The sequence below is a fragment of the Lupinus angustifolius genome, chromosome LG11 (genome assembly GCF_001865875.1).
Source record: "Lupinus angustifolius cultivar Tanjil chromosome LG11, LupAngTanjil_v1.0, whole genome shotgun sequence".
Classification (NCBI taxonomy): Eukaryota; Viridiplantae; Streptophyta; class Magnoliopsida; order Fabales; family Fabaceae; genus Lupinus; species Lupinus angustifolius.
The window spans coordinates 7,549,476-7,575,067 of record NC_032019.1 but is presented as its reverse complement, the minus strand read 5'-3'; the positions used below and the strand labels follow the sequence as shown (position 1 = coordinate 7,575,067).

At 32.8% G+C, this 25,592-nt stretch overlaps 3 protein-coding genes and 1 long non-coding RNA gene across 13 annotated transcripts in view; 2 read left to right on the top strand and 2 right to left on the bottom strand.

Moving 5' to 3' along the window:
* Positions 1–1,590, top strand: part of LOC109360643 — a 2,383-nt gene extending 793 nt beyond the window's left edge. The window contains exon 2 of the long non-coding RNA XR_002109199.1: positions 1,439–1,590. This is a non-coding gene — a long non-coding RNA (uncharacterized LOC109360643). The remainder of the gene's footprint in view (positions 1–1,438) is intronic.
* LOC109360641 (pentatricopeptide repeat-containing protein At1g26460, mitochondrial) lies at positions 1,166–7,059 on the bottom strand. 3 transcript variants are annotated; one of them, XM_019605677.1, is made up of 7 exons: positions 6,355–7,059; positions 3,950–4,172; positions 3,369–3,848; positions 2,822–3,028; positions 2,346–2,483; positions 2,084–2,272; positions 1,166–1,534 (listed from the first exon to the last, which is right to left on the bottom strand). In XM_019605677.1, exons 1-6 carry the CDS (start codon positions 6,978–6,980, stop codon positions 2,087–2,089), a joined length of 1,860 nt encoding a protein of 619 aa, XP_019461222.1. In that variant the 5' UTR covers positions 6,981–7,059; the 3' UTR covers positions 1,166–1,534; positions 2,084–2,086. The 3 variants fall into 3 exon arrangements, with proteins under 3 accessions (XP_019461222.1, XP_019461221.1, XP_019461223.1); XM_019605676.1 differs by having other exon boundaries at positions 1,198–1,646; positions 6,355–7,058; XM_019605678.1 differs by lacking the exon at positions 1,166–1,534 and adding an exon at positions 1,805–2,006.
* LOC109361163 (PLASMODESMATA CALLOSE-BINDING PROTEIN 3-like) lies at positions 10,860–12,944 on the top strand. 7 transcript variants are annotated; one of them, XM_019606512.1, is made up of 5 exons: positions 10,860–11,091; positions 11,258–11,500; positions 11,581–11,617; positions 12,249–12,355; positions 12,404–12,944. In XM_019606512.1, the coding sequence occupies exons 1-5, from the start codon at positions 11,040–11,042 to the stop codon at positions 12,607–12,609; spliced, it is 645 nt and encodes a 214-aa protein (XP_019462057.1). In that variant the 5' UTR covers positions 10,860–11,039; the 3' UTR covers positions 12,610–12,944. The 7 variants fall into 7 exon arrangements, with proteins under 7 accessions (XP_019462057.1, XP_019462055.1, XP_019462058.1 ...); XM_019606510.1 differs by having other exon boundaries at positions 12,398–12,944; XM_019606513.1 differs by having other exon boundaries at positions 12,249–12,367; positions 12,446–12,944.
* LOC109359283 (uncharacterized hydrolase YugF-like) lies at positions 15,209–20,602 on the bottom strand. Of its 2 annotated transcripts, none has more exons than XM_019603892.1 (10): positions 20,369–20,602; positions 18,581–18,675; positions 18,404–18,501; positions 18,254–18,303; positions 17,859–17,954; positions 17,636–17,725; positions 16,891–16,986; positions 16,298–16,393; positions 15,666–15,731; positions 15,209–15,525 (listed from the first exon to the last, which is right to left on the bottom strand). In XM_019603892.1, the coding sequence occupies exons 1-10, from the start codon at positions 20,576–20,578 to the stop codon at positions 15,364–15,366; spliced, it is 1,059 nt and encodes a 352-aa protein (XP_019459437.1). In that variant the 5' UTR covers positions 20,579–20,602; the 3' UTR covers positions 15,209–15,363. The 2 variants fall into 2 exon arrangements, with proteins under 2 accessions (XP_019459437.1, XP_019459438.1); XM_019603893.1 differs by lacking the exon at positions 20,369–20,602 and adding an exon at positions 19,054–19,072.

The window sequence follows — 25,592 nt, the reverse complement described above, 5'->3', positions numbered from 1 at the left end:
GTTGTTTGAATTAAATAAAGAGGGAATTCCTAGAATACCCTTATTAGTTAGTTAGACTAGGGTATTATTTGTATAAATAGAGAAGGGGAAGCTTGTAAGAAGGCAGCTTTTGGATATTTTGTAAATGTGGAATAACTGAATTGGAGCAATTCGGTTGGGAGGGAAACTGCTGGCAGTTTCCATTTCATTCTTGTATCTCTTTCTTTCAATACAATTTCATAGATTCAAGATCAAATTGATCTTGGATACATTCTTTCTTCAATCTTTCTACTCTTTCTTTTCGTGATTAATACCAGTTCTAATACTGGTATCAGAGCACCAACCTGGTGCCTGAAAAACTTCTGCTGCGACACACAAAAAAAAAGGAAAAAAATGCAGAAACAGTGGCGAAAATTCGAGCTCCCTATTTTCGCGGGAGACGATGCTTACGGCTGGACCCGCCAATTGGAAGGGTATTTCGTGTGGAGGGGGGTCACCGATGCTGAAAGGATGCAGACGACACTGCTGGCCTTGGAAGGGAAGGCTTTAAACTGGTTCCAATGGTGGAAAAGATGTACTCCTAGGCCTTCTTGGGAAGGGTTCAAGGTGGCAGTAATTCGGAGATTTCAACCTTCGATGATGCAGAATCCGTTCGAGATACTGCTGTCTTTGAAACAGGGGGGAACCGTAAAGGAGTATGTGGAGGAATTCGAGAAGTACGGTGGGACCTTGAGGATTATAGATCAAGAATTGGTGAAAGGAATATTCTTGAATGGGCTCAAGAAGGAACTACAAGCAGAGGTAAAAATGTATGATCTACATTCCTTATCTGAAATTATGCAAAAAGTCTTGTTGATGCTATAATTTAAGATATGTGGATCAAATGTCAGGTTGATGCTATATTATATTATATATATATATATATATATATACACACACACATTCACACGCATATATAGAGACCATATTGCACATAAGACAATTTTCTCTAATTAAAAGTCTTGTTATATATAATCCTCCTAAAAGTTGAGCAAGCCCTTCATTTTGATAATTTTACACCAATTAGTTTTATTTATTACCGTCTAGGCAACTAGTTTACAAAGTACATTTTCTAACACTTCCTTTTAACTATTATTCCTTGCCTATCTAGTTATCACACACAAATTACGGAAACAAGAACCAAGTGAATTGAAAATGTTTAAAACATTATTTGCAGTGGAGTTCAATACAAACCACAGCTTTCAAAGGAGCAGACTTGTAATTCTGTTAACACAGATTTTCAAATCCTTACAGCTGCTAGTCGTAGACACCATTAGGTTGTTAAGAATAGGAAGTGCCAAAAACAAAAATCAATCAAGAGAAAGGTAAATGTCTGCATTCATGATATCTACCCTACTGAAATCGAATCTGTCAAACAATTATTTCAAATAAGTTAAGCTGGAAAATTCACTGCTCTCAGTTTTTACCTATGGGAGCCAACTCCATCTTCAACACCCTCCCCGCTTCGTAACACAAAACAAGAATGAAGATTGCAGGACACTATCATTACGCCATCCTGCGACAGCCACCATCCACTAATATACACAGGAAATCCAACGGAAATAAATGCAACAAAAGATTTGCCCTTTTGCATAAATAATTCATTTGGACATCAAAGAAAGGTGCATCTGCAACAACAAAAAACATCTATCAATGGGAGGAGTAGCTATAGAAGTGGCAGTTCAACTTCATGAATATATCCATGTGAAAAGATGAACCCTCCAAATGAAAAGAATGCAAAGAAGGGGGCACATTCAAGCCACTTCTTTAAAACAATCATACTAGTGTATACCAGTGTGTGTGACAAACAAAATATGTACACTCCATTATATAAGTAAATATCATCATTCATTACATGAACAAAAAGTTCCCCAAATAGTGGTTGCTAGTACGAGAAAGAGGACTGCCACATCAAATGAACTTTACCTGCCAAGTCAGGAGTTTAGATTCTGAGGTCTGGCCAGTTTAGGTAAAACTTTAGCTAGCCACTATCCAAATGATCAAAGACCAAAAAACATAGCTAGTTCAAAAACTATTGTCTTAGAAAAAATGCACAATAACTTACCATTCAAGCATAATCCATACTGTAATCAAGATTGAACAGGATGTCCCGGCGGGCTTCTCCACCTACTCGGATATTGAGAGATCTGGCCAGTGATTGCACGCGCTCATCACTTTCATAGTCTATCTCTCGCAGACACCGTCTTCTGACCTTTCTTAATGTCTCCTTTGTCGGTTCAAAACCAGCTGCTATCTGACAATGATTTTGACAATACATCAATGACCTTCACTGGTAAAATATAAAATTAAAAAAATATTTAAGTTACCATATCGTCAATCACTGCAAGAGCAGATCTGACATCCCGATTGATCAGATGGGCATCAACAAGCAGCGAATATGACTTTGCATTAGGCTTAACATTCAAACTCGCTAGGTGCTCAAACACCCTTGTAGCTTCATGTGTCTGCCAGAAGATAACTAAAGTTATTAGTATGTTACTCATGGATTGACTTTGTCACAACAGGCTCTACTGTAGCACATGAAAATAATTAAACAGGTATAGAACATCCAAAACTAAATGTCTATGCCAAAGATGCAATTAAATATGAATGCCAAAGATGCTAAAAAATCATTTTTTTTTCTCCTCTCGCCGCCAAAGATCCCTTAAAGAATACAGAAACAGTTCAAAACTGATCTCAAGTTAAACGCATGCTTTCAAAAGAAAAAAATAGTGGAAGGGGACAGAAAGGGAATGCTAAAAAAACAGTTAAAGAAAAGTGGGTTGGTAGAACAGGTCATCACCTTCTTGAGCTTCCCAAAGGCATGCATCAGCCCATTGTATGAATGAATATCAGGGGTCAACCCAAAGGCAGACCCAATTGATTCAAAAGTTTGGTATGCACGATCAAGGTCACATACATTTGCACACCCTACAATGATGCAGTTCAGTGCAGCAACTGATTTATAAGGACGCTCTGCCTGGCTTAAATTCTCCAGTTGAAAATAAACCTAAATAGAGCATAAAATTAGATAACGATTTAAATGAATACACCACCATTATGAACCAAATAGATCACAAAACATTTAATTTAATATGTTGCATGATCAGTGATGAAAAGGTAGTAAAAATGCAAGGCATATCAAAGTCACATGGAATCCTTTTACAAAGTATTTGAAACTTATATTTAGGACAATGCACATATATTATGTAATGAATGAAAATTTGTATAATAACCTATTTCCAAAAGAAAATTTCCAAATTGTCTATTAAAACTATAAACATTATAACAAGAATGAATTAGAAGTTAGGTAATATTGATTATTTCCTACATCAAAAAGAAAAACATACAGTGTCCAAGGTCTCAAAACCCTTCTTGGAGCATGCCACAACCAATGGATGTAAAGAAGTAAATGGGCTGAACAAGTCTTCAGCTTCTTCGGAGGAATCTCCATAAGCAGACTCATACTCATGTAGAGTGCCAAAAGCCTTTTGTAGATTCCCCAATGATGCATGGGCATATATCTTTGCAAGATATGATTCTGGATTAGGAGCTTTTCTTTTACGCAATGAGCGGTCCAAAACAGCCCATGCTGCCCCTAGCAACTCAGAATTATAGGTTCTACCTGCAGTCACAAGAGCTGACACAACTAAACCTTCATCTACAGAAAGCAGAACAACGGGCCTTTCACGTTCACCCTTTACCATCCACCTAGCCATAAACTCCAGTCCATAAAAAGCTAACTTGCTATTATCCTTTCGAAGTGCCTCTTCAGTTATAAATTGGCACATGTTCCAGGAAGGGCAAAGAGCTTTGTTCTGATCTGTTGTCTGCAAACACCAATGAGAACATTATATAGAAGAAACGAAAAGTTATTACCAAATCCAATACAGCAAAAAAAACTTAGGTATCAACAAGATTCATCGCTCACCTTGCACCTTTCAATTATTGTCACCAATGTATCAAGCCTGCCCTTATTGACACAACTCCTCACACAGTCCATAAATACCTTCGTTGACAACTTGTAATCAGATTTCAAAGTTAAATCTATATATTTGAATGCAGCATCAATCTGGTCTGTCAAAAAGTGCATTCTAATGATCAGGTCATATGATTCATCATCAGGGAGAGATTCATTTCCAGTCTGCAGCATCCTAATAATAACAAAGCAAACCTTGATAGGTGAAGAAAACATGCTCAATATACACAATACAAGTGATACAAAATACAAAGTGATGGTGTCTATTAAGAGAGTGGTTCTGGTAATGGCTTGCCTCACTGGCATGCCTATAAGCATTTGAACTTTTAGTTCAATAATAAAAGCAAGACCAAAGCCCAGTTAACTAGGTGATAAGCAAAACATTGCATAAAGTAGAGGCTCTCCGTTCTTAACAACCTGGCTTTTGGTAGTAACTAGGCTCACCTCTAAAAATTGTACCAAAGCCCAGTTTGTCCACCCTCATGCATGGAATGCTAATTCAAAACCAATGGGATTGACAACACTGTAGCCCTAGTCACATACCAGCTAGGTACTAGGCATTTAACTCCCATTTTTTAAACTACTGGCTCTAAGCTCTTAACAACCTAGCTTCTAAGAGTGGGTACCCCTCTACCTTTTGATCAACAGAATTGTCAACAACCTTAGGAAATCATAAAACGAAATAATTACAACTTATGAGTTCCTGAAAAAAATGTTTTTAGTTCAATAAAAATTAACTAAGCAAAAAGTTAGTCAAGTTAGCACATGGCTAATCCATTAGCCACTCTTAGAGCATTGTTGTTTCTTGCATGGTAATCTGCAAATAACTTTACCGGCCATTTCCAACACAATTGTTATCCTGTAATCGAGTGCATAATGAAATAGGAAGTATAAACAATATAAATAACACACAACTAGCTACTGGGAAAAGCAAATTTGAAGTGATAGCACCAGTAAAAGCATGAGCTCCTTCCAAAACATTGAAAAAAAGTAAGACAGCTTTCTGACACTAGTAGGGGGTTGCATGCACAATTGCATAGTATTGAACACTTGACCTTGCATTTACGAAGGAAAATTTTCTAGTTTAATAAAATTATGGAGCATAAGAAGGATAGATTAATGCAGGAGACTCCAACCATCGTTGGGGTTTGGGTTGGTTCAGACGCATGCAGCCTTACCCCAATTCGGAGAGGGTGCTTCCATGAAAGTTCAGTGCTGAGAGAAAATATTTTCAGGTCAGGGATATTCTATTTTTCATTTAATAACAATGATGTGGATAAAGAACTTGCCAAAAAGGTATTACTACTGGACGTAGCTCAGGATATACTAACACTAACAGCCAAAGCCCAAAGAGAACCATATTTTCAATTATTTCACATCACAACAAACATCATAGAATCACCTCTTACTTGACAAGATTGAGCCCATGTCATTTGCAGATTTCAACAAGGAGATTTACAGCTAATCATTTCAGAAAATTTTCAGCAGAGTAAGTCTACTTGACAGGAGTGATCAGCTGATTGCAAAGCACTCCATCTGAGCTACTAGAGCGAATAAGAATAATACCCTCTCAGAAAATAATTTAAACAAGTGTTATATGGCTAGTGACATATCTACAGGTTGTTATTTGCAAAAACTTATTTCTCAAAAGTTTCGGCCAATGTAGTGCCATTCACATAGGTTCTGACTATCTTCTTCCCACGATGATCAGGTTGAATAATTCCAAGCCAAAAAAGCTACTACATATATCCTCATGAGTTGATTACATTAACCCAGGTTTATAGCATCTTAAAAGCATGCGACTGTCGTGAATATATATATATATAGCCGAGTCACTGACATAATTCACACATCTAACAGCACAATCTACATGGCATAACCACAGAAGTTGATCTACTGGTGTGATTCTTCATGTCATATCATCATGCAAAGTAGCGAGATTGACACAGGTTACAAAAGAAATTTCCACAAACATTAACTAAGCCCACACAAAAAAACTTACTGCTACATGATCTCATATATCTTCCACGTGGCCCAACAACAACATCAGAATACCCATTCCACGGAAACACTTCTTAACACATGACAACCTATTGGCATAAAAAACCTAAAACTCATAAGACCATCATGCTACTTATTAGATTAACCATATTATAAAATCAAAGTCTTCGCTTATATAAACATTTAAAACAAAAAAGTCCCCGAGGGTCACCTCAATTGGTAAAGCTACACAACATAAATTTGAGTGTCTGGTTTCAACAAATTCAATATACTGATCATTCATCAATTCACATTTCACACAATTACCACAATCATATAGTAAGATATAACAAAATTGAAATATGCCAGCATCTAACCGTTCGAGCAATTTCTCAGCAGCAAGAGTCTCATTAGCCTGGTGCATAGCCTTAAGCACCAAATTAAACGACACCGTGTTAGGTTTAATCCCAAACTCATCCATCTGCGCGACGAGGTCAAGCAACTCGGCCGCAGAAGCTCCGATCATCAAACTAGCCCTCAAATAATTGTTATAAAGATCAACATCAGGTTTATTAGGTTTCCCATTCCTATCCAGCGACTTAACCCACGCCTCAAAGAGATTCTTCACATCATGCCACTTCTGCGACGCAGTCCAATCGGCGAAGAGATTGAGTAGCGTCTGCGAGTCGTAGGTGGCATCGGAGAAGGAATTGGAAGCGCTGAATGAAGGGTCGTTGAAGAATCCAGCGGGGATGATGGAGGAAGGGGATAGGGAAGTGGCGGGAATGGGGTTGCGCCAGTTCTCGTTGTAGAGAGGGGAACCGGAGGCGGGGTTTGGAGGGAGGGAGGTGGTGGTGGTGGTGGTGGTGGTGGTTGAGGGTGGTGAAATGGGGTCGGCGAGTTGGGGCTCTTGGGAGAGGAAGGGGAAGGAGGTGATGGTTCTGATGGAGTGGGATTTGTGGCGGAGGAGGGTGCGAGAGAGGATCGCTAGTTGCGACGCCATTGATGGTGGTGGTGGTGGAAATTGGAGAGTGAAGAGTGAGAGTGTTGTGTAGAGAACGTAGAGAATAGGGCTATTGAAGGCTTTGTTAGGGTTTCTCTTTCGGATTCGGAGTTTGGATAATGGGTTAAATGGTAAATAACAACTTCACTTAAAGCTATGATTTGAATTTTATTGTTTGTGGAAAAAATAAATTTGAGCTTGCAAAAAAATGGAGGAAAAAGTTCGCAAACACACAATTTTGAGACATATTTTTTAATTTCCACTCATATCCTCCCTTTGGTATCTATTTTTATTTTGAAAGGATATTTTTGTCTTAAGGAAAATAATTTTACTTCATTGTATTTTTCTATTTAATCCAACAAAAATAGAAGAATTATGTGTTTTTTATATTTTCTTGATTAATAAATATTACTTATTTCTCTCTCTTTTCTCTTTTATCCACTAAACAAATAATTTTGTCTTAAGTGACTTTAAGTGCTTGTTAAAACGTTATTATATGGAGAAATATTATGCTTTGATAAGTTCCACTTTCATGTTTGATAATCATATTTAGTTTATATAAAACATTTTTAATGTATTTGATTTATTTTGTATAGATATATTTAATCACAGATAAAAGGTTGAAGAAGGACACGAAAATTATTTAATATTGAAATCTTGACATTGAGATTCGGGCTCAATAATCACATCGAAAATTATGGGAATCCAATTTTAGTTCATACATCATATTTTTAGATCCCAAACATTAACATTTTCTAAGCATTTTGAAGACATTATACAAACATAATCAAGCCAACTAGTAAGACATCAACAACAATAAAGCACTAATTCCACTAAATGAAAAGAACTACCGGTGAGTATCTATACTTATATACTATACTTATATACTCTATATAAAGCTAAAACTTGAAATAACTTCTCTCATGGTGTAATTTTCATTTCCTATTTTGCCCTTTACATTATTTATTTTTTACAAAAAAAACTATATAATCATAAGCAACCACTACCAATACATTAATTAACCACATATCTCACCTTAAATTAAACATTATCATAAACAAAAAACATATAGTATAAAGTACACCAAACACAATAAATACATTCTAATTCAAAAAATGAAATATATAAAAGTTAAATATGTAGTATCACACAATATTCGCTGGCAGAAACGAATAAAATCATTCAGTTTATCAAACATCACGTAAGAGTCAGGTTAACTAGTGCTCCTCATGATTTTGGCTAATGACAAACATAATTGTCATTTATTCATGAGAACGAAAAACTTGTAAACTTTTTCGAGGAGATCTAGGATGATAAAATTATAATGTCATAATATATTTTTAAAAATCAATAAAATCAATTATTATTCTTATGATAAACGAAGAAAGAGAATAGTAATGACAAAACATGTCATCTTATATTTGTTTAAAATATATAGAAAGGATATAACAACAAAGATCAGTTTTGTAAAATAGATGAAAAAGACAATATATTTAAAATTGTTGTTTGTATCATTTTTAATCGAGGTTTTTTACATTATGCAAAAGAAAAAATAGTGTGGTCTAAAGTCTGAATATTATAATGAACAATTGAAATAGAGCACTATTAGAGAATGAAACGAAACAAAACAAGGACAAGATAACTTGATTGAAATAGGAGAAATGAGAGAATAAGCTAATGAGAAATGACCATGAAACTAGAGTTTGACAAATTGAGGGAATAGATTTGAGATATCTTTAGAAAGAAAGGGGCCACTCAGAAAGAAATTTTGTTTTGTGGGTTTTGGGTTAAATTGAGTCTATGCCATTCGTTTCAAATCTATCACTAACATATATAATGATAGCTGATATTTGTAGGTATATAAAATGTATAACCACTGTCTAATATGAATATGTAGGTATATCCTATCTATTTCGACATTTTCAGTGATTATCACTAAAAACTTTTGTTGGTATGTCATAATTTTTTGTAATGATAATTTAAAAAGGATATCCAAATTATACTTAATTATGTTTATGGAGATTATGTTGTTGATGTGATTTTTTAACAATGTCAAATGCATAGTGTGATTGCAATTGATCAAAAGAAATTCTAAAAAATATTTTAAAATTATCATGAGTCAGTCCATACAACATTGGGTGTTAGTGGTTGGTTTGGATTAGTTTTTTATAAAAAAAACATGTGATCTGAACATATAATTAACATCGAACTAGTTTGTTTACTTTAAGACATATGTTAAAATTCAATCCAATAATTATATGCAATTTTGTATTGATCCATTTTTTATATAAAAATTGGCAATGTGCATAAAGGCATAAACGTAACTAAAAAATTAAGTCTAATACACTTTATAGTAACAAATTTATACACATTCTCATTAATATTGTAACAACTTTGTTATAATAAAGATATAATGTCACAAGTACACGATTTTGTTCCCACGTCATGTTAATATAAACAAACAGTTAAAAAAGTACCATATCAAAGATCATAACAATGGGTAAGAACACTATATTAATAATAATATGTTTTCATTAAAAAATAATCAATTGGACATGTTAGATAGTAGTATGGATCTTCTCCATTATCGGAAAGTCAATGCAGAACTATGATGATAACATGTGGCAAAATGAGTTTTTAAAATGTTAGAATTTTAAAATATACAATAACATATTTTTAAATTAATCAGTTCAAAAAATTTACAATCATACCCTTTATTCTCTCTTTCATTCTCCATATCTAACCAAGTCTCTCACTATGGCTATCGTTGACAGTTTCTTCCCTCTTTGCTCAATAAATATAAACCATATCCTCAAAAACCATTTGAGTAGAACCTAAATCTCCACAACTCAAATACATATTAAGCAAAGAGATATCAAAATGTTAATACTCAACTATAACATATGAATTTGGGTTGCAGACAGGCACAACATCCATTCTTATGGAGGCTATTGAATACATTAAATTCGTTCAAGGCTATAGAGCAAAGAAGGACGATAAGACATTGGTTTTGGTGAAAGAGATTTAGGGATTGAGTGGTGAGACATAGTTAGAGATCGAAGAATGAAAGACAAAATAAAGGATATGGTTTAATTTTTTCTAAACTGATTAATTTAATAATATATTATTTTGTATTTTAAAATCTTAACCGTTCAAAACTGATTTTGCCATATGTTATCATCATCTAGAATGACTAGGTAGTTGAAATTGATTTCTTCATTTATTATATAATTGTAATGTCTATGTATTATAATTTGGATAAGTTTGATTCCTAGAGTTACAACTAAATTGGGCCAATCAATTTTTAAAAAAAAATGAATCCTATACAATTTAACTACTCTTAGTTTTGAAATTTTTTAATTTATTTTAGACTTAGTTTCAGTTTTATTTTTGGACCAATCTGAATTTACACACATATGTATAATAGTATATAGAGACCAAAAATATAAAACACAAAAAAAGTATCAATATACGTTAACCTTTTTTTTATGTACCAAAAAAAGTATGTTGATACATTTATTTCCATTTTCGTATGAACCTCCCTCGTACCAAGGCCCATGGGGCAGTGGTCCATTTCCAATTCACACCTAGACTGAGCACATGACTTTAGGACCGTTTGAAACATACGGACAGAATAGTCAGATACTCACATATTTGTCTGTTAAACTATACGTTACACTCTACTTTATACTGTATAATATAATAGCTTCAACTTTAATACAATTTCCCATAACACTTTCACCTGTTTAGCATACATATAAAGCTAGGACGGCTAAAAGTAATTATTTATTAGAAGTGAAGAAAGTGTTTTCAGAATTTTAACCTCTAATAACAGAATTACAATAAGCTACTTATTTATTAATCTAATGTTTTATAGTACAAAGTGTAGAACACAATCAACACATTAAGAGGGCTTGAAAAGTGTACCACAGGCACCCCACTATCTCACTCACCATCTCTTGTCCAGAAAAAAATCACTATTCTTCAAACTGCTTTTTCTCTCTTTCTGTCTCTCAACTTCATCCAATTCCCTTCAAATAAATTTCTCTTATACATATCATGGCTCTTTTGGTGTACTTTGTGCTTTTTATGACCCTCACTGGCCATTCAAGTAAGTACCTAGATTTTGTGTTTGTTTTACCTTTAAGTTTCAACATCTTGTTAAAAATGCTCTTAAGTTAATCATGACAACTCAACCTTCTATATTTTCTCTTAGATTTGTTCTCGTGATTATTTGAACTAACTCCTTTTTATGTCAACAAAATTTTCTATAATAGGTGCTAATTACTGTTTATGCAAAGATGGTGTTGGTGAACAAGCTCTTCAAAAAGCAATAGACTATGCTTGTGGTGCTGGAGCTGATTGTGCTCCTATTACGCAAAATGGACCATGTTTTCAACCAAACACTATTAAGGATCATTGTAACTATGCTGTTAATAGCTATTTCCAGAGAAAAGGTCAAGTTCAGGGAAGCTGTGATTTTAGTGGTGCTGCCACCCCTAGTGTAACTGGACCACCTAGTAAGTATATTTCCTCTAAGCACCTTCAAATTTTGGTTAAAGTTCTCATTTTTACTAATATTTCTTCTTCTGATCTACAGCTTCAGTATCTAGTTGTGTTTTCCCTTCAAGTCCTAGGTATGATTCTTCTTTATCATGGATCTAGTTTGTTGTTGGGTGTTTACACAATGTATTAAATATATTTCCCATTTACAAAATATGAAAGGTGTTCTTAGAATTTTTTCCTATTCTTTGAAGCTTTTTTTCTTCTTCTTTCTTTGGGGGTTTGATGCGGCCTTGGTTAGATTTAGCTTTGATTTTGGGATTTGCAAAAAGTAGCTTTTTATTTCTTGGTATAGCAAATTGTCGGTTTGCATTAGCCAAAAAACCATTTACTTTGGGTTCATGAATCTACCGCCTCTGAATGAGAGTTACATTGTAGCCATAGCATGATTCCTGCTTTGAAATATTAGCTGTCATGATTTGGATGTTTCACAATCACCTAGATGTTTGATCCTAGATCTATCATCACATTTAAAATTTAATAATATGTAATAGATGTCATTATATGAGTTTTATATACAGTGGTACTGTTTTATCTACTATTCATATTTAATTATCATCAACTTTTTAAAAAGTTATTCAAATGTATGATGATCGTGTATAAATCTTTACACTGACAATGCAACAATGTCACACTAATATATTATTAGTCTAAGTTAATATCATGCATGTGGTGATTTTATTCTTATTTCCCTTCTATTTGCAGCAATGCTGGAACAAGTACAAGCACAACCCCAACAACCACTACACCAGGCACATCACCTTCCACTCTAACACCACCAACAGGTACCACACCAATTGGTACATCTCCAGGCACAGGCACTGGCACTGGCACTGGCATGGGTTCTAGCACAGGCACAGGCACAGGCACAGGCATGGGTTCCGGCACGGGCATGGGCACAGGTACAACCACAGGGAGTCCTAATGTGTTTGGTATTAGTCCAGCATCTTCAACTGGCCCTGGCTTCACTGACCCTAACCACGGAGTGGTTCATGTCATAAGCACCAAAATGTTACTCTTATCTCTTGTTCTCACCTTTTGGTTAGTAACATTTTTAAGGTTCTAAAACCATGTGGTACATTGTTTCTAGCAAAAACCATGTGGTTGAGGGGTTTGATGTGTGGATGAGATTTTGCCACTACAAGAAGGGTATTCAAGTAATTTCATCTCAGGGAATCATCCAGAGACAAAACCCACCTTGTCCTTTATGTTCTTGTTTTTATTTCATTTTGTTTTACTACTCCTATGTGGAAAGAAAAAAGACTAGGATTTTGGTTCCTTCTTTAGTGGTGAATATTTTGATATGACTAGGGTACTAATGGGAGTTGGACCTGATCAGTTTCCAGTTGTATATTAAATATCTAAGTCTATGACTATGAGATGTATTATTTTTTAATTTAATTTCAACCTTACTAGCTAGTAAAGATACATCATATGTATTAATGCTTTTTATCCATGATGATGACCCTTTAGTGTTTTACCTTTTCGTTGAGCTATATTTCCTACAAGATTTGCATTCACATGTTTTCATTTAGCCAAACGTTACGTAATAATTTTTATATTTTTAATCTTCTATTTGTCTTTAGAAGAATGAGGTTTTGAGTTGAAGAGACAAATTATTAATCTTGTGTTATCATATTGTATCAATCTAAAAGATGAAAATGTTTTATCATATTATGTTTTTGTTTACCAACAATGTGTTGTTTTAGTGATATAAGACTCGGCTATATTTTCAGAATGATTAAAATATCAATGATTCAATTTCTGATAGTGACACATGTTAAGAGAAACAATCATACACTTCAAATGATTAATCTTTACTTAAAAAAGAGTGAAGAATATGGTTGATAGTAATAGAAAATAACATGTTTTCGTTTGATTTTAATATATTTCTCTCTTTAGTACAAGAAAAGATTCTAACCCTTTGAATTGTCACCTAATCACTTTAGCAATACAAGGGAATATATTCTTTATACTTTGTTCTTGAAAAGATGAATAGAAAAGTTTATAAATATATATTTTCCTGTTAAATAGGGTTGGCTTGATTAATACAATCGAATATCGAGGATACAAAAAACTTGGTTTGGAATCTACTTAATATAGTTTTTGAGGTAGGGCAACTTTCTAAACTTATTTTATACCAAGAGGAAAAACCTTTTTCCTTGGTCAAAAGATTACATCAATTTTTATTCTCCCCTTTTCACTCAAGACACTACCACTTGAGACATTTCACTAGTGGCTCCCACAGAACCGAATGCGTATAAATGTGTGTGTTTAGAGTTGCAAATCTTAAAAGCCTTGTTTGAAATGTTGATTATATGCATGTTTTTTTCTATGAAAATAACGTGATAAGTAAGCAAGATTACCAATGCATTCTGATTTTTTTTAGGTTTAAATCTAAACTCTCCTAATAAAAGTGAAGATGGTCATCTCAATATCGAAAAGAATCATTTCTAGTATTTGGATAGACAAATAATTAGTTTTTTTTTATATTTAAGTGTAAAAATCATTATATTATATTTAAAAGATAATAATATCACATCATATCATTTTTTACATATATCATTTTTTTCATTTATGTTTTTTCTTTATTTTTTCATGTACTTCCTTTGAGAGAATCATAACCCTATATCATAATACTTGGTCCAAAGTTTGAGATAAGTTGTAATTTTTTTTTTCTTGAGTTATGAATGTTCCATATGTAACTGTGGAATAAATATTATGTGAGTAAATATTTGTTGTCCTATAATAAATATTCCTCTATTTGTTATAAATTTATAATTGATTGAAAAAATATATTTAAGTTAAAATTTAATTATTAAATATTTTTTTGACTAATCATAATTTATTACATATGAAATAACACAAATAATCATAGTTTTCTATCAAGAACAATGGCAACACCGACACCAATTGAGAATAATTGAGGTCGACATATATGAAATAAATAAATAATGACGCGTACTTTGGCAGACATTTTTGCACTTTTGAACAAAGTGCATAATCCGTTGTTAATTATTTTCTTCCTCTTTCTTTCCTATGCTTCTATATTTTATATACCTAGGAAGCATATCACTTGAAAAAAACTTTGTTAACGGAAAAGATGACATGATTAAACTTTCAACTTTGAATATTGTTTGAATATTGTTTGTAGATGTAAGATTAAAATCCAGCGTGCAACTTTTTATAATCATAATTAAGAAAATTTTAATTTTAATCTTATAAAATCAAAATTTGTTTATCTCACCACAAATACACACTCCTCTCACTATGTGTATGCCCGTATCTTAGACATGCAAAATGTGTACGATACAAGAATGTTCTATACTAAATACTTTGTATCATTCCTTTTTGTCACTAATGAGAAACAATCAACTCTTTAAAAATAAAGTTACTTCCATTAAAAACAAATTATCAAATATTTTTATGCGGGAATTGTTTCTCATTGGTAGCAAAGTGGACATTGGTGTCCCCAATACACATCTGTTTTTTTTTTAATCATTGACTTTTCAAGAAAAGTAATATTAACAAATAGTAGATGATGTATTGAATGTGTACACAAATATTTACCCTAATAGTACACTCATATTTTAATCAATTATCAATTGTCATGATGAAATATTTTTACTAGTGGTGCTTGCCCAAAACTATTAGTATATAATAACTTGAGTAAATCTTGTTAAGCAACAATATTAGGCTAATGCAGCTATCTAGTGATGGAAGCAACATTCCAATAACTTATTAGTTCTGTCACTTGCTGGTTTCCCAAATTTCTAATGCCCAGTTGCCAATAGAGAATGACAAAAAAGATGTTCAACCTTCATACCTGTGAAAGACACAGACTTAATTTCTGGAACTCTCTTTGATTTTGAACAAATTCAACAATTAATTTGACAACAGAATCTGGTCTTTCAACATGAGGAAGGTGGCCGCAGTTCGGTATTTGCCGTATAATTGCATCAGGTAATTCACAGTGCAGTTGCTGCAAGATTATAAGAACAGAATTCAACTTCAGTTATGGTATTTGCATGGAATATTATTCACTAGCAGTAAAGTAAGTGTTATAAATTTCTTGTTCATCACATGTAACAGAAATAGTGCATTAGTGCTAAGGTAACGAACCACTGCAAGTCTATTGCTGATGATGCGGTCATTTTCACCCCAAATTATTAGTGTTTTCTGCTTTACCTGTAAAACAAATTCATAACTTCATATTGAGAACGAAATGAAGCTTCTAGAAATAAAATTGAAGTCTAAGGTGAGCACTAATGTATTGATGAGAAGTGTGTCTTTATCTACATCTGTTCTACTAAAATGTATTGATTGAACTATTAAGCATTTTCCTAATAATATAAAGAGCTTAAAATGAAAATTTTAAATTATAGCCATGTTTACCTTAAGCCTCATCCTAACAAAATAAACATTTGTATTTGATCAAAAACACAATCATAAAGGTAATAAAACAAATTCATTTGGGAGATAAAAGAATTAACTGCAGTACAAATTGAAGATAATCATAAGCATGATGAATTTTAAAGAGGACGGAAATTTAAGAGCAGTCATATTATATCGGATTTCAGTGGAAAGGGATTATATCAGATGGGCAGCCATGGTACCCCACAGAAATCTGCCAGGGTGTGATGAGTATTAATATTCAAAACTACTCATCTTATTAACGCGCTTCTCAAGTCTAAATGTCATAAAAATAAAATATAACAATTAAAACACTCATCAACTCGTAATGCCGCATATACCTTTCCTATTAGGGAAGCAACATTGTAACCACCACTAGTCATAAAATCCACAGTAGCATCAGCCCACCAAGGCATTAAACAATGCAAACGTCCCACCTATAAATATGATAAGAAGACTGTTAGAACTCTTTTTGAAACATTTAGAATGACAAAGTATACAAGGAATATTGTGCGAACGGACTTCTCGGGCAGAGATGAGCTACTAGACAGGATGCAATCATAAATGGCTATAACCAATAAGAAATTGACTAATTCAGATGCCAGACATGTAATTTCTCTGTAAAGGTAGTTTCCTTTTCTTGAGTGACTACGATTCTTGTCGTGCTGATATTTTACATGATACTGATATTTTACATGATACTGATATTTTACAAGAAATATTTTACATGATACTGATATTTTTGTAATAAACATAGGGTTGTTTGAACTCAGTAATCCTATCACCAACCAAACCAGGGTGGTCGATCATGTCGTGCTGAAGTATCCAAGAGTGTATGCCTCAAATAGATATAATTATGAAGCCTAAAATGCATTAAAGGTATGTACACCATGTTATGTATATAACACAGTAGTTTTAGGATGAGGCTACTTACATTAGTCCAGTCAAGGGTGGTACCGAAAGATTTGTTAGTGGAGGCGTTCAAATAGTTGACATATAAGCGTAACGGAAAGCTCTTCAATAAATTAACCTGATTCAAGAGAGTGGCAGTGGTGAGTTGTGATGTGCATAATTTTAAGTCCTCAACATCCTCATCCTCTCATTCTTATCTATCTCACAATAGTAGTGGAAATTCTAGTGAAGAGATTAAACTAGTGATGCATAAAATCTAGCAGCAAAAAGCATGAGTGGTGATGGTAACACGGTGACATAGTATCTTTTGACAATAATTTTAAATGTATTGTAAAGAAATGAGTTGATTGTCAAAACAAATTGAAAATATATTCAAATAGGTCCCAAATGTGAATAACGTGAGAGTGGAACCAATAAAGATTGTGTCAATCTGAGATAAGTTAACTACATTTATTGGTTTATGAGATGGTGGGAATAATAACAACTGATGTAAACCAAAAAAAAAAAAAGAGATGTCATTTCTTAAAGCCAAATGACATATTAAGAAAAGTTGTACTCGAAGATATCACGTCGACTGAAAAATAACATGTAGAACAAATTCCACTTACTTCACCTACGAGGGTTTCGAACGTTTCTAGATAATTAAATATACAAATCAATTTATCCAGCAAGAGAACATTGACATAAGTATAGAATATTATTTAATTTTATAGATGATTGCAAGTGATATGTGCTTAAGGTTTTTACAAAGATAGAGAGATACTGACCCCAGCATAAGCTACAGCTTTAGGTAAGGTTGCTAGATTTCCTGTTCCTTCTGCATATACACTGGCATCAATCAAAACAAGCTTTTCCACCTGAAAAGATGAACTGCAAATAAATTATCAGAGCACACCATATTCATGTAATGAATACTTTAATTAACAAAGAATTTTCCTGAAATTTGGGTTCTGTGGATATTTGCAGGTGAAATTATTGTATGGCACATACAGCTTCTGGATAATTGACAGTAAAGTCAATGGCAACAGCAGATCCAAGGCTTGGTCCAACCAATATCATTGGCCTTTTAATGTAAGACTTCCAAAACTGTTATCATCGATAAATCCAATTCAGTATCAACACATGCAAAACAATTGGAAGGAAAAAAGAGATATGTTCTAAGAAATTCATTGACAATTGATGAATAGAGCCATTTCTTCATAACATAAATGATGAACAAGTCATGGCCCATAAGTTAACTTATTGCTGCCCAAATTCACAATTTAATAGGTGAAGTAGATTTTTCTGAATTATTTGCCATGCTATATTTTTCACACTGCAGCTTGACTTTCATGTTTGATTGAGACTTGGAGATACAAAAGATGCATTAACCAATACGTAAGTACCTGATAGAAGTGGTCGCGCTTTGATACCACGTCACACGGAGGAAGTTTTTCTGATGGATAAGAGAAGAAAAGGATAAGAAAACAACACAAAGATATCATAAACGAAAGGGGTAAGGCGTAACATATAATAGGCTAAGTAATAAAACAAACCTAAATCAGAGAAACCCCAACCAAGAATGTCAATGGCCCAGGTCTCAAAACCAGATTCTTCAAGCAATGGATATGCATATCTCCATTCTAAACATGAGCTGAATAATAAGTGTAAAATTCAGGGGACATTTGAGAAAATTGTACAAACTAACTTTGTCTCTTGCATGTTTATAGCACCTGTCAAAACCATGTAGAAGAACAACTGGAGTTTCCTTCCTCTGCATCAGTGGCTTCACACAACTACTCATGATGGGATTTTCTGAGAACCTAACCTAATTTAGTCATATGGATTTGATAAGATACTTATAAGTTATAACGACCATGTTCGATGATTACAGGCACAACTTAGATAGTGAACACTTTTTGCAAGTGAACATGATAGAATAACTTGGCATAATTATAGCTCCTCTAAGCAAATTTGGAAGATAAATTGTATTTTGGTGAAACAGACTTTAAAAATCTACATTTACAAGCTCATGAAGTTAGGACTAGTGACAATTTTACTTCAATTGTCAGATGACAATGCATAGTTGCACACAGAGGCAGTTTAGAGATCCTATTCCTACTCATTCTAGCGAATCAATTGGTTAAATGAAGACCTTTTATCCAATGGATTCTCCTTGTTAATTATGTAAGACAATCGTGCTAACCATGGTATCTCAGTGAACTAATGACAGCTTACAAGAAAGGATAATTACACTGATCTTTCCTAGGATTGTTAGCAATTAGTATAATGAAACCCTTCTTGAGATTTGACTGAATTACAATTAATATCTCTTTTGTATCAAGAGTTACAAACACCTCCCCTTATGATGGCTCAATCTTAATTCCAATGATCAGCTTTTGATTGAAGATAAGTTTTATAATACATAGACCTCGAGGAGATAAGTGTAATTTCTGAAACAAAATAGAAGTGTATACAAAGCATGGGATTTGAATATAATATTTCAAGACAAAAAAAGTTGTTGCTCAATAAATGCCAACCTCCTATGACTATGAAGGATACCATGATAATGCAATAAAAGACCCCCTTTAAAGGCACAAAAACACTCTAGTTTGGTAATACAAACAATGGGAGAACTATGTGTAAGTGCCCACAAAAAGAAAGATTCTTCTTTTCAATAAATGTTTGGTCCCATCATGTGGTCCATATTAATAGGACTCACTAATGGCCAGTTGAATGAGGAAAGGAGGGAGAAATTGTGGAAGGTGCTGTTAGCTTAGGGAGAGAAATAAATCATTGACCATTTGAGCAGAAGTTCACACTCAATCGAATTTGTTTCCAATGTGAAGTACCATAAGACAATAACTACCCAACCACTTTTGCACCAAAGCAATAGAGCATGCCCAAGTTATAAATTCAAACAATCTCTATCTCTCCAAATCTAATTCTCCTAAAGAACTTTTAGTTACAATAATTAATTGAAACTAAATAAAATGTAATACCACATCCCTATATGCATTTGAGAGGCACATTTTAAGGTTGTTAAGAGAATGGCTTAGTCCTAGTTGACTCAAAAGATAAGAAAACATGATCCATTCAAAAACTGTAAACAACTCTTGTTCTGAGAAAGCTAGCTTCTCCACTTTCCATAAAGACTTTTCACTTTTAATTCCTAAGTTGCTATCACATTCTCCTGCATTAATAAATATTTCAAAGTTTTACTAGCAATAATAACTTTCCATCATTTGAATCATTAAGCCACAATGCCTATAAAGGTGAACGAATTCTCATTAGAAAATAAAATCTCACAACCCTTTCAGCACTTACATTATTGCTATTTATGAAAGCAACATATAAAAGCAACAGTTAGGACCAAACACACACATAGAGAAGAACTACATAACGTAGTAGTAACTAACTAGTAACATATAAAATTCAGAAAATGGGAGAAAATGAATGAATCCATGCAAAAGAATAGTGAATAATGAAGAAGTTAAAATGAAAAAAGATGCGTTTTTTACAGATACAGGTAGTCTCTGAATCCGCAAAGCGAGTTTTCGAGCAAGTGGGTCTTGGATTCTGTGAACTTGATTGGGAAGAAAAGAAGGGAAGGAATCAGAAGAAGCTTGAGCTACAAGATCGAAAGGCTTAATTGGCATTTTGGTGTTGACAGAACCAACAAGAGAGAGAGAAAACATTGTCATTAGTTTGTGTGAAAGTGAGAAGAACATGGACGGTGTAGTTTCTTGACACTAAACATATTACTGTTGAAAATAGAGGATCTTTTTCAACGTAGGAAATTCTGACTGTCTCGTTCCTTGTGAAATAATGATAAAACATGGACCAATGGGACCCATCCAAAAAAGACCCCAAAACTATTCCAAAAAACAATTGAAACCCTTTGGATCATATTAGTTTGGTTATTGAAAAATGGTGGGTTTGTATGAATTTTTGGTTCTAATTTTAGAAACTAAACCCATCAAATTAAACCAATACTAATTATATATATATATATATATATATATATATATATATATGATGATTATTTTAATTCAAAATCTAATTATTCTTACGATAATATAAAATATTCATTTTTTATATTTTCTATTGTTACCGTAGCTTGTAAGCACGAAATAATACTTATTGGTTGAGTCACGACTAGGTTGCTCTCTCTTTAAGACATTTTGTGACACTGTCCAAAATATGCAACCAGACTAGCAATCACGTCATCCCCAAGATAAAACAACTCAGATCTATGTTATCGAATTTTTATTGCACTGTAAGAAGCGATCTTGAATACACCCACCACAATATGACTATCAATGTCAATTCTCAAAATTCCCACAATATGACTAACAGTACTAATCAATGATGTAAAAACCGTCCATACCGGCCGGTTCTACCGGAAAATCGGCGAACCGGACTCCTAACTGGTACGGTACAGATGTTGAATTAGCCAATTATCAAACCAGTGAACATGTCGGTATTTGACTAAATCGGTCGTTCTATACACATATTTTTTTTAAAAAAAACTTAAAAACTCATTACAAGGTGACTCATCTTTCTGACTCTTCTTCAACACTTCAACACTCCAAGGTACATGTTTCCAAGATATACTTAGATTACACCTTTTGGTTTCTAACATTCGTGTGTAATGTCAGTAACATTTGTGTAATCTTGGAGTACTGTCTGAAGATAGGATTTGGTGCAAAAATATAATTTCGATATGAGATAACTTTGACTCTTTTGTGTTAAATGTTAAAACTCTAAATTTATTTGTTTTGTAGAGTGAGTTGTGAACTTGTGTCATTTATTTATATTTTGCGGTTGTTAAGTGATACTTTTGGATTGATATGTGTTTTGTAATTTAGACTTTGAATTTGTTAAAGACTTAAAGTTGTTTGTTTACGTGAATTTTGAGTAGATTATGAATATGGATTATAAATTTGAGTATCTACGTATTTGGATTTTTTTTGTTATAGGTTTATATATATATATAAACATAACCAGGTATGTCCGGTTTAACCGACATGCAGTTTAATTACTGAACCACCAGTTGAACCATTGTACCACTATTCTAATACCCTAATCGATTTGATAACCGATACGGTTTTAACAATACTAGTACCAATTCTCAAAATTCTCACAATATGAGTGCCAATTCTTTTCCCCCCAATTTGGTTGTCTATGCCAATTTCTTTCCCTCAATACTGACTATCAGTGCCAATTCTTAGTGTCACGGAAAGAAAGGGTGAAAAGTTTTTTGGAAATGCATCAGCGGAAAATATGAGAGAGAAAAAAAAAATTGAATGAAACTACATTTAACTTAGGGCAAGAAAATACGAAGATAAAAGACTTTTATTTATAACATGAGATTTTTTCTATGTTTCTAGTCTCTCCAATGTGGGACTTAGGAGTTGTTTTCTTTCAAAACTCTTCTATGTGGGACTTGGAAATTTTTTAGATTTCACACTTCTCACAATCAAGTTCCAACAATCCCCAACTTGAAATTAAAAACGATTTCCGAGAATATTTTTTTTGTAGTCTCAATAAGATTGTGCATAAATAAAAGTGTCATGTGACTTGAACCTTTACATAGTGAGTAAGATCCAGATTTTACTAGAGTGATTCATAGTCTTGAACTCTATCTCCGACATCAAACCACACACAACCTTTTCAAAAGTGTATTCTGTAAAGCTCGTGCGTTAAAGGTCATGCACGTCTATCCTAGTATAGTGAACGCTCTGGAAATTTATGTCCCAAAATTTCATAGGAAGCAGCCCTCGCTTCCACATTTACATAAGTAAGTCTATTAAGAGGACTCATGTAGCCTAGGTACTCTACTCCAATTGGAGTATAGATCTCATTAAAAGTTTTAACTCATCCTTTCATATGTTGCAGAAATCATGTTTCTCATAATTTTGTAGCATGCTCATTCTCATATCACTTCACAACTTGTTATTACCTATTGAACATATTTCTTGGGATCTCCGGTCAGTTAGGTCGGGTTACTATCATGATTTATCCTCGTTCTAAGGGCAATAGTCTCATACTCTTAGAAGTATTATGGACTTTCTCTCTAGCTAGTCCTTTCGTCAAAGGACCTGCTAAGTTATTCTCAGTGCGTACATGACCCATTCTAACAGCTCCTGTAGAAAGTAACTCTCTAACGGTATTGTGCTTACGACGAATTTGTCGTTTCTTATCGTTATAAAAGCGGTTCTCAATTTTTGCAATAGCTGTGATACTATTACAATGAATCAACGTAACTGGAAACAATTTTTCCCATAGGGGAATCTCTGCAAGCAATCTTCTCAACCAGCTTGCTTCTTCATTAGCTGTTGCTATTGCTATCATCTCAACTTCCATAGTGGATTGAGCTAAAATAGTTTGTTTCTTGTTAGACTATAAATAGTCTATATCATTATTTATGGCTTCTTGCCACAAATTAGCACCAAAGAAGTCAAAACTTCTTGGAAAGTTGATGGATTCTCCTCCAATATATAGACAATATAATAAGGTCTATAATATATAGTGTTTTTGCTCTCTTACTTCTTCTAAATTATATTTCAAACCTTTCATTTTTTATCATTATCTCTAATTACAGGTATGTGATTAATTAATATGCTTCCACTATTCCTTAATTTAAAAAGGAATTTCTCTTCATTGAAGTCAATATCGATAGACTCAATGATCACTTTTGCATTAAGGTCATAAAACATGTACGCATTGCTGTTTACACCATACCCAATTAGTACACATTCATGGGCTCTCTGAGTTTAACTCAAGTATATCATCAGAAATGATTTTATGAGCAATTCTCTGTGTCTCATTGGACTGAGACTCTATTGATTTATCATCGGTCATTTGATACTTGAGGTAGTGACTAACATCATTTATATTTTTTTGGTCCCAACTTCCTTAATATTATATTTTTTCTTTTTTCAAGTACATATCAAACTAATTTGTCAGACTTGTATGAGCTGTAGTACTCATAGATTATGAGACAACACATTCAAAATAAAATTCTTACAAAGGTAATAATTTTCATTCCAGACAGCTATATCAATAGTTAGTTTATCCCTTTTTTTCCAGCTTTTTCCGGTAGCACTAGGACATGATTTTCAGAACGTGTGCAACTTTTCTTATAGTGAGGAAAATTTTCATCTTATGTTGTTGCCGTTTGAAATTTGCCTCATCAAACCAAAATGATTTGTTTATATTAAAGTTTTTCAGTCTAGTAATATTATCTACGAATGTCATTGTATTAGAAACGTCTTAAAATTATTGTGTGAGAGAAAGAAAAAATTGAATAAAAGCGTATTCAACTCGAGACAAGAAAATATGAAGATAAGAGACTACTATTTATAACATGAGATTTTTTCCATGTTCCTAGTCTCTCCAATGTGAGACTTAGGATATGTTTTCTTTCAAAACTTTTTTATGTGGGACTTGGAAGATTTTTAGATTTCACACCCACAACCAAGTTTCAACATTTTCTAATTGTTAGAAATATTATTACTTATTAGTTAACATTTCCTCATTCTTAAAATTATGTTGTTATATTATCGTTCTTATTTTTAGTTCAAATGAATATTATTATTTAAGTACATGTTTGCGGATATCACACTTGGCATAAGTGTCGGAATAGACTTTTAAATTTTTTTATATTTGAATTTCACATTTTGAAAATATATTAAACTTATTATTTTGAAATGGATATGTTTTTAGGTGAATTTGACTTTTTATTTTGAAGATGGTGTGATTTATGGTAGAATAAATATATCAAAGTTAAAAATTTAATAATTAAATATTTATATGTCCAATCATAACAAATGATATATGAAACGACATAATTTGTAGAACAATGCTCCTTCCATAAGGATAATCTAATAAAAAAGTGTTACATATTTTGTTAAACAAATCACCTGTTTCTCCAGCTCATAAATATGCATATATATCTCATTGCATTATAGACTAATGTATGCTATTTCCATCCATTTTATTTATTCTATTTCTTCTAATTATTTTGATATTTAATGTTATGTATATAATTTAAAAAAATTATTAAATGATTTATGATATATTTTGACTATAATATTCACATTTAAATCCATATTGAAAGCTATATTGTTTAAAAATGAAGAAATATGTGGTAAAAAATGAGTAATGAGTAAGTGTCTGGTTAAAAAATAAAGTACAAATCTATGTTAGATTTATAAGACATCAAAATAGTGGAAAAACATAAAGAAATATGTAATGAGGGGTATTTGTTATCATAACTTGAATAACTTTAATATATGGGATAATATTTTTTAGTATAATTTGTTGAGTTTAATATTTGCGCATTGGCAATATAATTTTTTAATACAATTATGTATCATTCACCATTCATATATACTACTTTTATTTAAAAGTTAATAATAATTAATATATAAATTGTGAATTAAATAATTCTTAGAGTATATGAATAACTACCCATGTTGCCTAAAAAGTTTTGTACTGTTTTTAATTTTGCTATTATGCCAAATTGTCTTAGTCATTTATTTGGGTCATTGGATGACCCAATGACCCCATATATGTTAGCTTGCATTTTTCTATCATCTCCTATGTGGTGGAAGAAAACAAAGTAAAAAAAAGAAGGAATATATGATAAAAAAAAAGTGAAAACAGTGAATAAATAAAAAATAAAATGAATTTTTGTATTATTTAATGTGAGAGAAAAATAAGTTTAATACATGTTTT